Below are 15,028 nucleotides of genomic sequence, written 5' to 3'. Positions count from 1 at the left end.
TAGCCCAGATGACATACAGTCATGATTCATACTATGCCCTGGAATACATTACCATCATGTTAGTTGCAGTTGTGGTTTTCATTGATTTTATGAAATAGGTAGACTGGGGTAAAAATTGTTTAAAGGTCTTCAGGACAACTTCCATCATTTGCTGAGATGAGTAATTAATGCACCATACTTGCTGAACACCATCGCCAAAAATTTGCTATTTTCTCAAATTGAACTCCCTTCTCTGCGATGCGGAGGTGGCCCCGATGCTCATGACAAGCCACAAGTCAGTCAGCTTCCCTCCTCAAGCCGGTTTGTGCCGGTTAGAAAAGCTGTTCCTCATCCTGAATGTCATACCTAAATACTGTCTCTTCCTTTTGCTGAGCGCACTCAAATTTATGATAATCATGTATCCTTACCGTGATGGTAATAATAAATAATTTGAATTATAAAAAAAAGTATATTCATTTTTAAATTCCATTAATTCTGCAGATTAACAACAACCATAACATATTATTATTATTATTAATGGTGATAGAGTGACATTGAAATGCTGGGTTCAATGTCTTGGTCAAAGGCAATCCAAGGTCTTTCCCAAAAACAGTCCAACTAAGGTGTGTAAGCAAATCATAAACTCAAAATACTCTGGTGTACACTTACTGCACATTTATACTTGGACATTTCCAGTTCCTGTTTTACACTATGCTGTGGAAAACATGTTCAACCTTGTATTGAAGAACTCAAAGCATACATTTAAAGGTCTAAAACACAATGAAGGGACACAAACTTGTAATACTGTGTTTTACACCATGTCCTTGTGAAAAGTGCAAACATACACAATAATAATACCATCATTGCCATAACCCCGCTGTTCCAACACAAAAAAAAATTGATGCTGCAGATGAAATATATGATTTGTCCTTTAGTAGGAAACAAACAAAAATCAAGATCTAGTGCAGATGACATCCTGTAGAACCAAAGAGTCTAATCCAATGTCTTGGGGCCTGCAAATATAACAATTTTTATACAGTATATTCCCACTTTGCTTCTCTAATCACAATATAATTCAGATTGCGGAAGAGATTCTTTTTTTAAATCTACTTAACACTTTTTACACCTCTAAAGTTTCATTTTCATGTATTGTAGTCAGTGAGTGATTTGCACCATAACTGCCTTTCGGGTTCTGTCTTTAGTGAAGTTCTGCAGCACTCCATTGGATGGTTGCTGGGAGAGAGAGGAGAAATAGAATAACGGGTAAAGAGCATGCATTTGTACGGCAAAACATATCATACCTAGGGTGTGGAATGAGAGGCAACAAAAAAAAAGATGACATATGGGAATTTTGTGTTCAATGTATACCCCACAGTACTGGCTGGAAGTTCCCATGTTGTCATCACTCTGTTGTGTTGCCCTCAAGCGGAGCTGACTCTTGTAGGAGGCACAGTGCACCACGGTGACGGAATTTAAAATGGCCTGCACCAGCAATAACACCAGCAGAATCAGCAGCAAGATGTCGTAGGATTGCTGCAACATGGCCGTGTGGAAATAAGTGATTCTTATTACTACTTATTTGGGATTTGTGCTCCTAAAGCGGTCAGAGATAAATAGATTCATCCAACTCACCTTGGCTGTCGGCACTTCGTGTAGAAAAATGTCAATAAAGCTGATCACACTACAAGAGAGGAAGCCGGAGGCTGAAAAGAGGAGAGGAGATGTCACACTGCTGATGGCGATCAGCACCTCCACCTGAATGACACCAAAGAGAGCAAAGCTTGAAGAAAACGTCTTTAAGGGGAGATGTATTCAAACATAAAGTCACAAGCTGGTCCCTATTAACTTCCTCATAAAATACACCCGGGGCCAAGCATGCCGTAAAAGGTGTTAAAGTGATGGGATGTTGAATGACAGGGGATAAAGAAGACTTATGAAAAACAGAAGTCAGGTCTGTTTGAGAAAAATAATTAAGTGTGTTGTTTCCATTCCATTGCTGTTGTCCCATGGAAGTAGCACTTGCCTGTCCATCAATCGACAGCCTACAGTCTTTCAAGCTCCACCCTTTATGTACTATACACCAACAGTTATTTTGGTACTCTTGAACTGTATCTTTGAAGCCCAGGCAACTGTGTTCAAGATCAAATTATACTTGGTGGGAGAATTTATTTATTTGTTTTAAGCCACATTTTAAATAGGCATAAATTATATTAATAGAGTACAATGCTATGTATATGTATATACTCACCAGGCATTTGTTCGGGTATTCTGACACAACATGACTGGCGATTGCACTTGGAAAACACTGCAAACATGAACAGATCACATCCAATATGTACAATAAGTGACAAGGCCCAGAGACACAGCATTGATATAAACCTCAGCTGCTTTCTCTGTTTTATTATTGTCCATGAGAAGCAATGAAATTCGCTCCTCCTGGAGTTTATTCTCTGAACACCAACCAATCCTCTATATCAGGAGTCACCTCATGGCGTCCGCGGGCACCGAGTAGCCCAAAGGGTCCACAGCAATAGCCTGTGGATCTCTTCTAAAAATAGCTCACCAGTGATGGGACATTGTGATAACCTGGGTATACAGTATCGTAAAAATTGATCATTCAAAAATGTGGCCATTGGCAGAGATCTGTAGAAATAAAAGTAGCATATTCATTTTTTATCCGTTTCCCAATTATTGTGAGAAATCATACACATGATCAGTGTCTTCACATAAGTGAATATCAACAATTAATGAATGATAACGTCATTACAGGTAATTTCAAAAAATGTATTGTTAAAGTGTGTATCAAAGCACAGCCACCTTATGTTTCATATATGCAGTTGCATATATGCTTGTATCTATATCTTATATTGCATTCTACACTGTGTACAGTTCTTTTTCGGAAACTTATTTATTTTGTGCATGCAACACTTTGTTTTTTTGTTTTCTACCCCCGCCCCCAATTTGGCTGCTGTAGACTGCAAATTTCCCCAGTGTGGGACAAATAAATGTTATCTTATCTTATCTTAAACTGGGAGCCTTTAACACTTGAGTAGCTCTCAGATTCAAAAAGCTTAGCAACTGATGCTCTCCACACTTTCAGGGGATTCTACTACATATAAGTGCACGGCATAGGCTATTTTTAATGATTTTTTTTTTAATGGATAGCCAATGGACTTCTTCCAGTGCTCTTCTCCAAACTCCCATTGTTCTATATCAAAGAAAGAAGCATGTAAATTTAGACAATACACTTACTTTATAAGCGACTTTATAATAAAGTTGACTTTCCTCAAAGTTCTTTGCCATAAGGTGATACTGAACTTCTAATAACTGTCTTCTAATATAACTGCTCCCTGTTCATACCCGAAACCTTGTACCACTACTGTGTGACAGAACAATGGGAATGAAAAGAAAGGCCAAATGGGCCGATATGGACATTTGCACTCAGGGTGTACAACCGTATTGGTTGTGATTTGAAATAATACATTCCCTCACTACCTATGAGTTACCACACCACTCAGTTACCAGCTTTCTTGTAAAAAGCGAACAGAACTTACAGCCACAAGTATCCAGAAAAATGTGACGGACAAGTAGGGGCCGGGCAGCAAGGCATCCATGTTGAGCGCAATGATACCTCCAAACACAGCGGAGATTCCTACAATGACTTCGATCACCTGCCACAGATAGATTTCCGTCACAGAGAGCCGTGGAGCATGAAAAGAATGTCAGTCTGGCTGGCAGCAACTCACAGAGTAGGCTTTGAGGAGACGAGTGGGGAATACTGCAGGGGTTGTAACCAAAGTTCGTTGGTTTGTCTCAGACTGGTGGAAGGATTATAAGATGGAATAGTCAGAAGTGCGTGATCTTTGTGGAGGATAACATCAGATGGACACATACGCACCTTTCTGTGGCAGCAGCAGTCCTCTCCAGAGCGAGCTGACAGGATGACAGTCGTAGCCATCAACACCTCTAGCAAAATCATCAAGATGAGATTGAAGTTGATCTAGGCAGTGGGATATGAAGTAGAAAAGACAATGAACAAGAACATGGACTGCAATAGTTTACGTCGACAAGAGGTGTTCATATTATGGAACGCGATTCAAGTCTGAGGATGATTTTACATTGACCGCTGAAGGGCTGAGGACCAGTTTACATCCAAACCAAACCAGGCAGGTGGTCGTTACTGCAAAAGTTGACACATAGACCACCTGGAAATCTGACACCTTGAAAAAACATGAAAACATACAATAATACATTATTCATTCATTCATCTTCAGTACCGCTTGATCCTCACGAGGGTCGCGGGGGGTGCTGGAGCCTATCCCAGCTGTCTCCGGGCAGTAGGCGGGGGACACCCTGAATCGGTTGCCAGCCAATCGCAGGGCACACAGAGACGAACAACCATCCGCGCTCACACTCACACCTAGGGACAATTTAGAGTGTTCAAACAGCCTGCCACGCATATTTTTGGAATGTGGGAGGAAACCGGAGCACCCGGGGAAAACCCACGTAGGCCCGGGGAGAACATGCAAACTCCACACAGGGAGGCCGGAGCTGGAATCGAACCCGGTACCTCTGCACTGTGAAGCCGACGTGCTAACCACTGGACTACCGGGCCGCCCACAATAATACATTACAGATCATATATTTCCAACACAGCACATACAGTATTCTGTAAAAACATCGTCATGTGTGCCATGGGGAAAGTATCCAATTCCACTTCAGTTGTCAAAAATGTGTATTTATTTCCTATAAAAGTAAAAGTACCTTTGTTAATTTATCTATGGCAGGAACGTAGGGACTGGAAGAACAATTCAATGCCCTTCCACTAGATGACAGAAGGCACAATTAACCATGTGTATCCATGCATCTTTTCCATTCATACAACAGAATATTGGTATTATTTTCTCCTAAACAGGCCCAGACTTCACACTGAGGAACTATATTCACGAGTTCATTGATACACGATCACAATTATATGAGGAGATGTTATTTTTGTAATGGTAAATGGGCTGTCACTCACGTAGCACTTTTCTACCCCGGGTCCTCAAAGTGCTTTACACTATTTTACTCATTTACTGTACCTCCTGATGACGCTGCCTCAGGAGCAAGTGGGGGTTCAGTATCTTGCTCAAGGACACTTCGACAACCTCTGGCTCACTCTACCACTGAGCCATGCCGTGTCTCTTTGTGACACTTTTGTTTGGTGGCATGCCTTAAGATTTTTCTAATGCAAAGCACATGCCTCTGCTCATGAAAAGGTTGGGAAGCACTGCTATAAGACACGCGCCACACATCTGGATGAAAGGTGTTACAGTATTAATAATAATAAAAAAAAGTCGTCATTAATTGAAATTAATGTGTCTTTACTCCTATGCATAACTTACTGAAATATGTCTGTTCTTGGCAATAGCAAAGCTAGCAATTGCTGCTGGTATGCCCTGTTAAGAAAAATCACACAGTTCAAAATAAGTGCAAACTCTTAAATACATCTTTTCTTTTGCAAATGGCATTTATATTGAGGTCAAAGACAGTCAGAAGGGAAAAGTTAAGAATGTGATTTCACTTACTGAGCCTGCAGCACAGCGCAGGTAGTCCATGGCAACAGGAAAGCGATTTCCCAGGTACAAAGAGAACCCAGAGGTGATGAGAAGACTGCCCTGTGACCACGTACATGCACCCATTCAGGTGGGCATTGGCATTAAAAAAGGCAATAAATAACACCATAATTGTGTTCTTATACATTGAAGCACATTGATGACATCTAAAGTTATTCTGACCAAAACATTTCCATTGGAAAATTTGAGGGAATTAACCGCAATTTACATATAGATTTCCGTACGTCCATCCATTTTCTAACCCACTTATGAGGATAAGTGGGTTATCCTCATAAGGGTAAGTGGGTTAGGAGGAGCCTATCCCAGCTGTCTTCGGGCAGTAGGCAGGGTACACCCTGAACTGGTTGCCACCAAATCGCAGGGTACACTTACATGAACAACCATCCGCGCTCACAATTACAACTCGGGACACTGAACCTACGGTGCATGTTTTTGGAACGTGGGAGGAAACCGGAGTACCCCAAGAAAACCCACGCTGGCATTACTTGGCATAAACTGTATTTTATTCTTATCACGAACCAAGTTTTCAGTAATACGGTTTTCATGCACATATTGTACTTTGTTTATGGGCATTTGCATTCAAGCAGAACGTCCACATATGTTGCGTCTTTACAATAAAGTTGCCAGGTTTATAAATTTTTTTCATGTAAAGCGTAGTAATGTCATGATCAATAGTTTGTAATGCTGTGGTCACCATGAGCCTCTTCTTTACGAGTAAATGGGTGCCTTATTGGAAAAAATATGAATGATATGCTACAATATACAGTATTATTTTGAAAAGGCGTTGAAAAATTTGAAAAATGCGTTGCAGATAAATGCATCCCATTTGGGATGCAGGATGTTGCCCTTGCTCTTCAGCCTGATCAAACTGTTAACAAAGTACAGTAATGAATAACCAATGCTTGGTAATTAATAACCCCCGCCCCCATATGCCTTACTGTAAATTGCAGCATTGCTTCAACAAGAAACCTAATGAGCACAGGTAACGATTTTTGCTCATTGTACTGTAACATAACCAAGAAGCAGAGAATAAGATTCTTGTTACCATCACACCCAAATTTTCAAGAGTGAGGTTCTTCCGCATTGAAAGAGACCATGCCAAGCTTTTAAAACCTGTGTGGAATAGCCTGAAGTGGTGAATCCTATCATCTGCCTCCTCTTACCCCTATGAGGACGCTGTAGAGCCAGGCCCTGTAGCTGAAGCAGGAGTGCTTTCGAGGCTCCGGCTGGGCCAGCTGCAGGTCACTGGCCCTCACATCCACAGTGTAGCTGTCACGCTCTGACACATCCTGCTCCCCCCTGTCCACTCTCCTCTCCATTCCCCTGCTACCTCGTCTTCCCAGCGAGCCACTGCCTCTTTCCAGAGTGGACATGGGGCTGTAGGTGAACTCCTCTCGTGCCGACACCTCCTCGCGCTGCATCATGCGACTGCTAGTTGATATACAAAATCTAAAAACTACCGGTAAAAGAGCATAGAAATTTGTGATTGGTAGATTTGCGTGTGAACCTGTTTAGTTCCCTTTTCAATTATGCTGCATTTGCAAGGAACATGCCTTTTTGGAAGTACTGTGTGTACGTGACCCATGGGAAATTTACCGAATCTTTATTGACAAAATGGTTATTCTTCACATTTTCACCATGACATTTGGCATATTTTCGGGTCATGTTGAAGTTGAATTCGAATTTTATTGTCATTGCACATGTCACGGGTAAGGAACAGAAAAATTCATTTAACATTTTCAACCCTTCCAAGAACATAGAAGACAATGATGCCACATGGCGGGACAAGTCGCCAGGCACCACCACATTTTTTCGCTGAAAGAAAAAAATGAAAAAAGGAGGGGGGAAAACTAAACTATGAATCCTGTGGGATGTATGACAGAGGGCTCAGTGTGGGATCTCTGAAAAAAACATCAGCACATGTCAAGTTGCGCTTGAACTTACTTAAACTGCAAGATCTCCACTTGCGGATGACGTACTCAGCCGCACATGTGAGGTAAGCAATTGGAGACTGTTTTGCACCCACGACCAGCAACAGCCACCTCCCCCTGCCCAAAATCCCAAAAGTTGTGCTTCGCAGTCAGGGTTGTGCTATTAAAATATTTTCAATATCATAGTGATGACACAGTAAATAATTCAAATGAATTAATTTCTAAAATTATGCTGTTGTCAGATTTATGAATGAAATGTGATGACATCCATGACACAGATGCCGAATCTGTCTGCTTACGCCTTAATCATATAATGTAGACTAAAATCACGTTATTATATCTGCACCTCAAGATAGATGTGGTTGTAGATAGTCTAAAATTTAGTATATTTTTCCGATGTATTGCAAGATGTGGCGAGAGAGTGTAAAAGAAAATGCCCTCGGTCTGCAGAAATGCCAATCAACGTGCAGCGTGATGTACCGAATTCACAAACAGACTAAACTAGACTTTCCCCAGCACAAAAATGGAGATGTGCTCCTTTTTACGCTGAGCGCGGTCTACTTTCTGTTACCAAATTATCAGGTGCATCGGGGACGAGGCAGCTTCGTGTGTGCTGGAACGCCAAGTGTGACGCATTGCCATCACTAACATACAAGACTAGACTTGCCCTGGCTCCAAATTCAAGATGCGCCCGTTTTTAATGTTAAATAGTGGTGAAGAGAGGAAGAAACAAATCAATGCTGGCTGAAGACTTACACACAGCGTTGAAGAAATAAAAACTCAGCCATTTTGGACCACACAATAAGATGAAGGTAAAAAGAGTGCACTTACCTGCTATTCTGTATGTTGGCTGATCCCAAATGCTGTACACTCGATTTATCTTGAAAATCGAATCACTAAATCAATACCACCTGGTTTTGGACTGCAGCTCCTTCTATGCTCCATATCTCACTATTGCCACTCTCAGCCCCATCCTCTTTGCTCTCATTCTCAGAAACCCACACAACTGAAAAGTTTTTCAAAGTGTGGAGCAAACACATGGCTGTTGTCCTGCCAGCCAAATTCTGTTCCAAAGGGAGAGTGCCTGTGCATGACAACAAGGGTGGTATGAGGGGGCTCGCGCTGGGGGCACAGTTTCGGGGGCAAACATCCTTTTTCTTCTCTCATTTACTCCCACTGAACCTCACACTGAAAAGATGTCTCGGTTAAGAAGCGAAAACGCATCAACCCAGAAAGTTAAAAACTCAAGCATTCCAACACAAGAGATATATGACTCGAAGTGAAAATTGCAACATGTAGCCTGTTTGATGCTCTTTAACTGATGGTTGTGTAGAAATGATTCTTAAACTTCAAGTAAATGCTTTTGCGAGACAACACCTTTAGAGCATATGTGGCCGTTTCACAGTACATGTACTTCAGAATTCAATGCAGCCTTTAATGCAGCATTGTCTATGGGTGCGGTAACCATAGCAACACCTTAACAATGGCCTTCACCCCTTTCCTCGGAGCTTCTGGGCCATGCAGACACACTCACTGCAAATGTCAAACAAGAGAGTGGAAATGGGGAAAAAAGTGGTGGCTCAATCAGCTATATCATACTTAAAGCAGTAAATGAGAGGCTTGCTTTTATTTTGGCAGCCTTTCAATCACAGCAGCAGTTGCCTGACCTGAGATTTACTGGAGCACAAAGAGAGGCCTGTTCTTTCTAAGGACCCCTTGATTCCTTTCCTTTTTCTCCTTCGCTTCAAAGGGGTCCGCATCCTTTTGGTGAATTCACTGGTGAGAAAACAAGAGTGTCAATTAATGATGATGCAGCGGTGATGTCATGACGCTTGAGGACTTACTAGGAATCCACTTGCACAAAGCATGATGTCATCTTCTCTGCTGTTCACAGCACTAAGACATGAATTTGTTATTTCAGCAACAAACAAGGTTTGCTGGGGTGGCATCAAGAAAAGAATAGGTGTGATTCAATAGTTTTCAACACATTCACTTTTTTTCTTTTTTTTTGTTGCATTTTCCAGCTAAAGCTTTAGTGGCATGTTTTTTTTTAACTTGGAAAAGAAAACACCAGACAGAAGAAATTAAAATGAAAAAGCGAAACCAGCCATTTGTTTCTGGATTTCTAGCATCACCCTATCATCCCAATTTTTCTGTTACGCACCCCCCCCCCCCCCACCGAATGAAGAAGAAAATATTTCATGGCCCCAGAACTCTCCGCTGTGACTATAGTATCATTTGATTAGTTGTAAGTACACCTCTGCATGACATTGCACCCTTATCATTATAAGAAAAGAAAATAAATACAGATCAACTTACAACAAAGAATAACTCAAAATTGATTTTTTAAATCTCTCCATCTTTCTTTTCATCCGTTACATATTTAAAATGGTGTCTCTTAAGGGGTTTGTGCACTGACCTTCATATCTCCTGTTCTGTGACGTGTATGCACATGCTAGCTGCCAAGACACCTTAGCTCTGAAACTGCCCGCGCATACTCTGACAATGAGTGCCACTGCCACCTACTGTAGTTGGTGTGTAGTTACACTTAATTTTCATACGCCCCCCTCCTCCGCCAAAAAAAAAAAACCCATTATATTCCCAGGGGTCACACAGGCCCTCAATTGGCATTTTGTATCCCTCAATCCTATTTTGTAGACAGTGACGCTTAGGCTCCATAATATTTTGAAGAACATGCGATAAATCAACTTTAATTTACCTGTAAAATGTTGTTCTGTAATACGTTGGACTGCAGTCGATTCAGAACTGCATCAGCTGGATGCCAAATTAAAACTCTCCAACTGTGAAGAAAACCTTTCAGCAGGTGAGAGCCAGCTTTTCACGTCAAACAGAATCAAGGATACCCCCTTGTGGGTATTTTTTTTCTTTTTCTTTTGAGCCAGTTCAAGACAGCAAACTTTTGCACATTATCAATACTCTTTATGGAGGAAAGATAAGTCACACACACACATACATGGCATGTAGTTTCACAATTCCTGATGACGGCTAACAGCATCTCCGTTTCATGACTAAACACACCTTGAGCCTCTCAACAAGAATGACAACAGCGTTAAGAGTTTTAGACATTTAGTAACCCGTGCTGATGACAAATCAATTCTCACTCACCATCCACTCTTCGACGAAGCAACGACCTTCGTCCTCCAACACGTTCCCTTAGACATGCAACATTTAAACATAGATAGATAGCTTTTCTTTCACAGCATTTTTCAACAGTGAGACATGAGAAATTGGATATATACAGTGACTTACGTTACGGATCAATCTGCCTTTATCAACAATATTTACAGAGTAGAGGAAATTCAAGTTCTGATTTCCACATAAAACATGACGGATGCCACTCTATTTAATCTTACAGGTCCGTTTTTTTGGCCTGAAAGAGTAATCATCAGGACGGACAATACAAATGTATTCTTTACCACAGACGAGTGAGCAAGTAATCACAACAGAAAACACCAGCAATGTGTCCTTGCAGCATGGGAAGGATCATCAGTGGTACTGTATATTTATTTACAAAAAGCCTCGTAAATGTCTCAAGAGATGACGCCACATCCTTCCTGTCAGTGTCCATAACTCATCATGGAACAAACACTGCATCGTGATGAGATGAGTGGGAAAGGCTATTGTATGACTGTCATGGAGAGACAGCCTCCACCAGAACGGGCTATAACATGGCAACATGGCAGCCCAGGCATTTATTTATATCCATCCATCCATTTTCCAATCCGCTTTACTCTCACAAGGGTCGCGGGGGGTGCTGGAGCGCATATATATATATATAGATATATATATATATTTTTTTTTTTATTGCAATATCACTTGTGTTCCAAGCCTGCGATGGTTTTTATAAGTTGAGGAGTTCAAACGATGGACCCCTTGGATGAGGACAAGTGAATGGACTGGATGCGAACAGCCAACGTTTTCTCCAAGTTCTGAAGGATGTTATAGCTGGGACTATCTGGAGGTGCATCATACAGCAGCTGTTTAAATGGCTCCAGCTCTATTAACATGACCATGTTCTTTAGGAAATAGCCCTCGATGTAGGATGCTAGGTCTGGTGCATCTAGAAACTGGGGAAAAAGTAAATAAAGGGTTGTAATCGCATTAAATATTCTCAATGTAAAAAAAACCCTTTGTGTTGTTTGTACCTTCGTGTGGTTGTAGAGCTCCACGCAAGTATCTGTGTTTATGTTCTTCGTGCAGATAATCTCACAATGCCTCTGCAGCGCTTCCAACTGGAAGAATTTCGATGCAGACAAAAGCTGCAATAAAAAGTGTCAGGCTTAGGTCATGACGTAATTGGACAGAATTTCTAGGTTTTGAATTTAAGATGATTGAAGTATAGACTTTTCAACCATATATATCAGTATACGGTTGAAAAGCTCAAAGTGAGCCTTTACCAGTTATTTTATCTTCAATGCACACTATCCTCACAACTACCAGAACACTTTATTTCCCAGTTAGACAACATAATGGACGGCAAGAAGAGTTAGTACACGGGCCCGTGAAGTCTATCTACTGCACAAGTACAGAACAAGGGAGACCTGGCTGAAATGATTCCTGTCATTACACTGTGTTAGCCACGCCCCCAATTGGGAGCGTGACATACCTATCAATGAGTTGGAATTTTCCTTTGTGCGACTCCATGATTTTAACTGGTTTCAACTGGTAAGTGGGCAACAGTGCAAATAGATAAGGAAGACCATAAGAAGTAGAAAGGTCACAGCGATATAAAAGTGTAGCTCAACTCACGCATCAAATTACAGTACTTGTAACAAAGAGGCCTAAATCTAACGCTGTGTACACGTGCACATGCCCGTCCGTACGTACGTACATACATACAGACATACATACATTTTTCCTTTCCATTTATTTTCCTTCCATTGCATTTTTTCCCCAAGATGATAAAAAAAAAAAAAGAATTAACTAACCTCCATAACATCAGGGTTCCTAATGTGCAGAGCATCTGCTCCTCCACAGTAGAGATACTGCATCACAAGCTGAGAGGGAAGAAAAGCTAAGCTTTTTGCCACGCACGCATACGTACATTGTGTACACAAAGAAAGGACATGAGCATGGGGTTTGCAAAAAAGTAATTACCTGAAAAATGTGGTATTTCACGTGGCTTATTTCAATGCAGGTGTTTTCACCACAAGGTCGATTTGCAAGCAGAGTTTTGAACCTTCACAACAAGACATTGATATGAAAAGTCATTGAATATCATCTAAAATGAATGTCATGATAACCATGAACAAAATATTTCTTGTTGAAAGTTACCTATTGGAGGCTGTGAAGAGCAGGACTTTGTGGGCATAGAAAGGCTTCCCCTCCACCAAAAATGTCACATCCGACATCTCTTTATTGTTCAGGAAGTGAGGATCTAAAAGACACGAATGTTAATTTTGTGTTTAAATAAATGAAACAAAACAAGCAATAAACGTACGTCACGAATATCAAAAAGCACTATTAATTTACAAGTACCCGGAAATTATCTTTGACTCCCTATTTTTGGCCACGAGATGGCGCTGGGTACTCTTTCCATTCGTTCAGCATTCAGTCAAGCGTTGACCCAACAATTCCTCGGAGATTTGCAATTGCACAGCCATTTTTTTCATTACAAGTACAACAGGATTCAGCAGAAAAAGAAATTGCTTAAAAACACAGTGACATGCTCTCACCGAGGCGTGATGATTGCTTGCGTTTTATCTCTGCAAGTTTGGGGATGGGGTAGGGTCCATAGCACTGGGTAAAGATGGCTGACAGCTGTTGGCTGATCACTTCATTCTGACCAAACACAAAGTATACACAACAGAGCAAACGTGGATTTCATTTCACACATCTGAATGGGTTTTGGACATACATCAGATATGTTTTACACCTCAACTTCCAAAGGGATGAGTGAAAAGTACAACACTGTGAAAAGTGAAAAACGGGAAAGACATGGGCTCTATTACAGTTTTGTTCCCCAACTCTCCTGTGTGTGTTTGAGTTGCCAAAGCAGAAGGGGAAAAGAGGAACACTGCAATTCACGACAAGCCCCCTGTGTGCAGTAAGGCTGTTTGCGCTTAATGTGGCATGACACCAGCAAACAGCTAGTAACATCCACTAGGAATAAATAGGCCTGTCTATACTGTACACTGAGTCAAACTACAGTATAACTGAGTCCTTTCATATCAAAAAATTCACAGTTCCAGGAGGCCTTTCGGTTGTCAATTTGTTCAAATTAACCTTCCCCATTAGAAATGTCAACTGGCAAGCGTCCAATCCAAAAGTTGCCAGATCTCAACATTATCAAACAGTACGGGTCATGTGATGAGTATGAGAGAAGGAATAACAGTACAGTACGGTTAATAGCTGTATATGACTGTAATGTAGTGTCCAATGTGTGTAGAGTGTATACTGTCTTGTCTTGTATATAATTGTCCTAATTATGTTGCACTGTGGGCGGCCCGGTAGTCCAGTGGTTAGCACGTCGGCTTCACAGTGCAGAGGTACCGGGTTCGATTCCAGCTCCGGCCTCCCTGTGTGGAGTTTGCATGTTCTCCCCGGGCCTGCGTGGGTTTTCTCCGGGTGCTCCGGTTTCCTCCCACATTCCAAAAACATGCATGGTAGGCTGATTGGACGCTCTAAATTGTCCCTAGGTGTGAGTGTGGGCGTGGATGGTTGTTTGTCTCTGTGTGCCCTGCGATTGGCTGGCAACTGATTCAGGGTGTCCCCCGCCTACTGCCCGGAGATGGCTGGGATAGGCTCCGGCACCCCCCGCGACCCTAGTGAGGATCAAGCGGTTCGGAAAATGGATGGATGGATGGATGTTGCACTGTGTATGTGTATGTTTTTTGCTCAATGTATGTAGCAGCACAGAGGAAATGTCCTCCGAGGCAAGTTTCTCCTATGGGAGACCTAATAAAAAGTCTAATCAAAATCAGAGCAAAGATAATTTACAAAAGTGTTGTGGAAAGAAAATCGGAAAAACAACAAAACATGAAATAAACCAGCATTTTGATGAGTGGTGCTACCAGTCAGAAGTTTCAGTTTAATTTTTACATTTGACATTTGGATCTTTGGTATATAATCAGTTACCTCTTGTGAGGGTGTGTATGCTTAAAAAAAAAGAGCAGGCAAAACACATTGGGATGTCTCCATTTGCACAACATTTTTCAGTTTTCGGATTCTGGCTGTCATTTTGGACCATGATTGTATATGTTCAAATGCCAAACCATTTGGGACCTGTAGAACCCACTGTCATTTTACACATTTGACAATGGCTACGGAGTGGTTGCTCCATGATGTGACAGCGTGTACCTTGCTGGCTCTGAGGATCTGGAACATGAGCGGCAGGCCGTGTGTGATGAGCTCCTCAGTGTACTCATCTTCCTCGATGCAGATGAATTCTTTGAGAAGGCCCTGGATCAGTGGCCGGCGGTGCTGGGAGAAACATGTGCGCAAAGATTCCAGCCATGTGTGCAAAGTCCATGGCACCCCTGG

The 15,028-nt window shown here is 41.6% G+C and overlaps 2 protein-coding genes across 8 annotated transcripts in view; both read right to left on the bottom strand.

The window, feature by feature from the left end:
• Positions 1 to 632: 632 nt before the first annotated feature.
• On the bottom strand, positions 633 to 8,610 carry mlc1 (modulator of VRAC current 1). 6 transcript variants are annotated; one of them, XM_086109844.1, is made up of 13 exons: positions 8,357 to 8,607; positions 7,539 to 7,642; positions 6,758 to 7,458; positions 5,547 to 5,636; positions 5,364 to 5,417; positions 4,098 to 4,199; positions 3,878 to 3,979; positions 3,726 to 3,797; positions 3,534 to 3,650; positions 2,228 to 2,284; positions 1,612 to 1,734; positions 1,348 to 1,512; positions 633 to 1,212 (listed from the first exon to the last, which is right to left on the bottom strand). In XM_086109844.1, the coding sequence occupies exons 3-13, from the start codon at positions 7,016 to 7,018 to the stop codon at positions 1,135 to 1,137; spliced, it is 1,221 nt and encodes a 406-aa protein (XP_085965970.1). In that variant the 5' UTR covers positions 7,019 to 7,458; positions 7,539 to 7,642; positions 8,357 to 8,607; the 3' UTR covers positions 633 to 1,134. The 6 variants fall into 6 exon arrangements, with proteins under 6 accessions (XP_085965970.1, XP_085965973.1, XP_085965971.1 ...); XM_086109847.1 differs by having other exon boundaries at positions 6,758 to 7,050; XM_086109845.1 differs by having other exon boundaries at positions 6,758 to 7,050; positions 7,539 to 8,607.
• Positions 8,611 to 10,443: 1,833 nt separating this feature from the next.
• The window catches only part of abtb3b (ankyrin repeat and BTB domain containing 3b), an 83,381-nt gene continuing 78,796 nt past the window's right edge, over positions 10,444 to 15,028 (bottom strand). For both annotated transcript variants that reach the window (XM_086109725.1, XM_086109726.1), the window contains 7 exons: positions 14,846 to 15,024; positions 13,222 to 13,327; positions 12,821 to 12,923; positions 12,644 to 12,725; positions 12,475 to 12,543; positions 11,692 to 11,805; positions 10,444 to 11,613 (listed from right to left, as the gene is read on the bottom strand). In XM_086109725.1, the coding sequence (XP_085965851.1) occupies positions 11,404 to 11,613; positions 11,692 to 11,805; positions 12,475 to 12,543; positions 12,644 to 12,725; positions 12,821 to 12,923; positions 13,222 to 13,327; positions 14,846 to 15,024 (863 nt within the window). In that variant the 3' untranslated portion in view covers positions 10,444 to 11,403. The remainder of the gene's footprint in view (positions 11,614 to 11,691; positions 11,806 to 12,474; positions 12,544 to 12,643; positions 12,726 to 12,820; positions 12,924 to 13,221; positions 13,328 to 14,845; positions 15,025 to 15,028) is intronic.

The sequence above is a fragment of the Hippocampus guttulatus genome, chromosome 4 (genome assembly GCF_054856545.1).
Source record: "Hippocampus guttulatus isolate MCC_2025c chromosome 4, RoL_Hgut_1.0, whole genome shotgun sequence".
Taxonomy (NCBI): Eukaryota; Metazoa; Chordata; class Actinopteri; order Syngnathiformes; family Syngnathidae; genus Hippocampus; species Hippocampus guttulatus.
The sequence above is the reverse complement of the archived record's forward strand: the minus strand, read 5'-3'. Positions and strand labels throughout refer to the sequence as shown.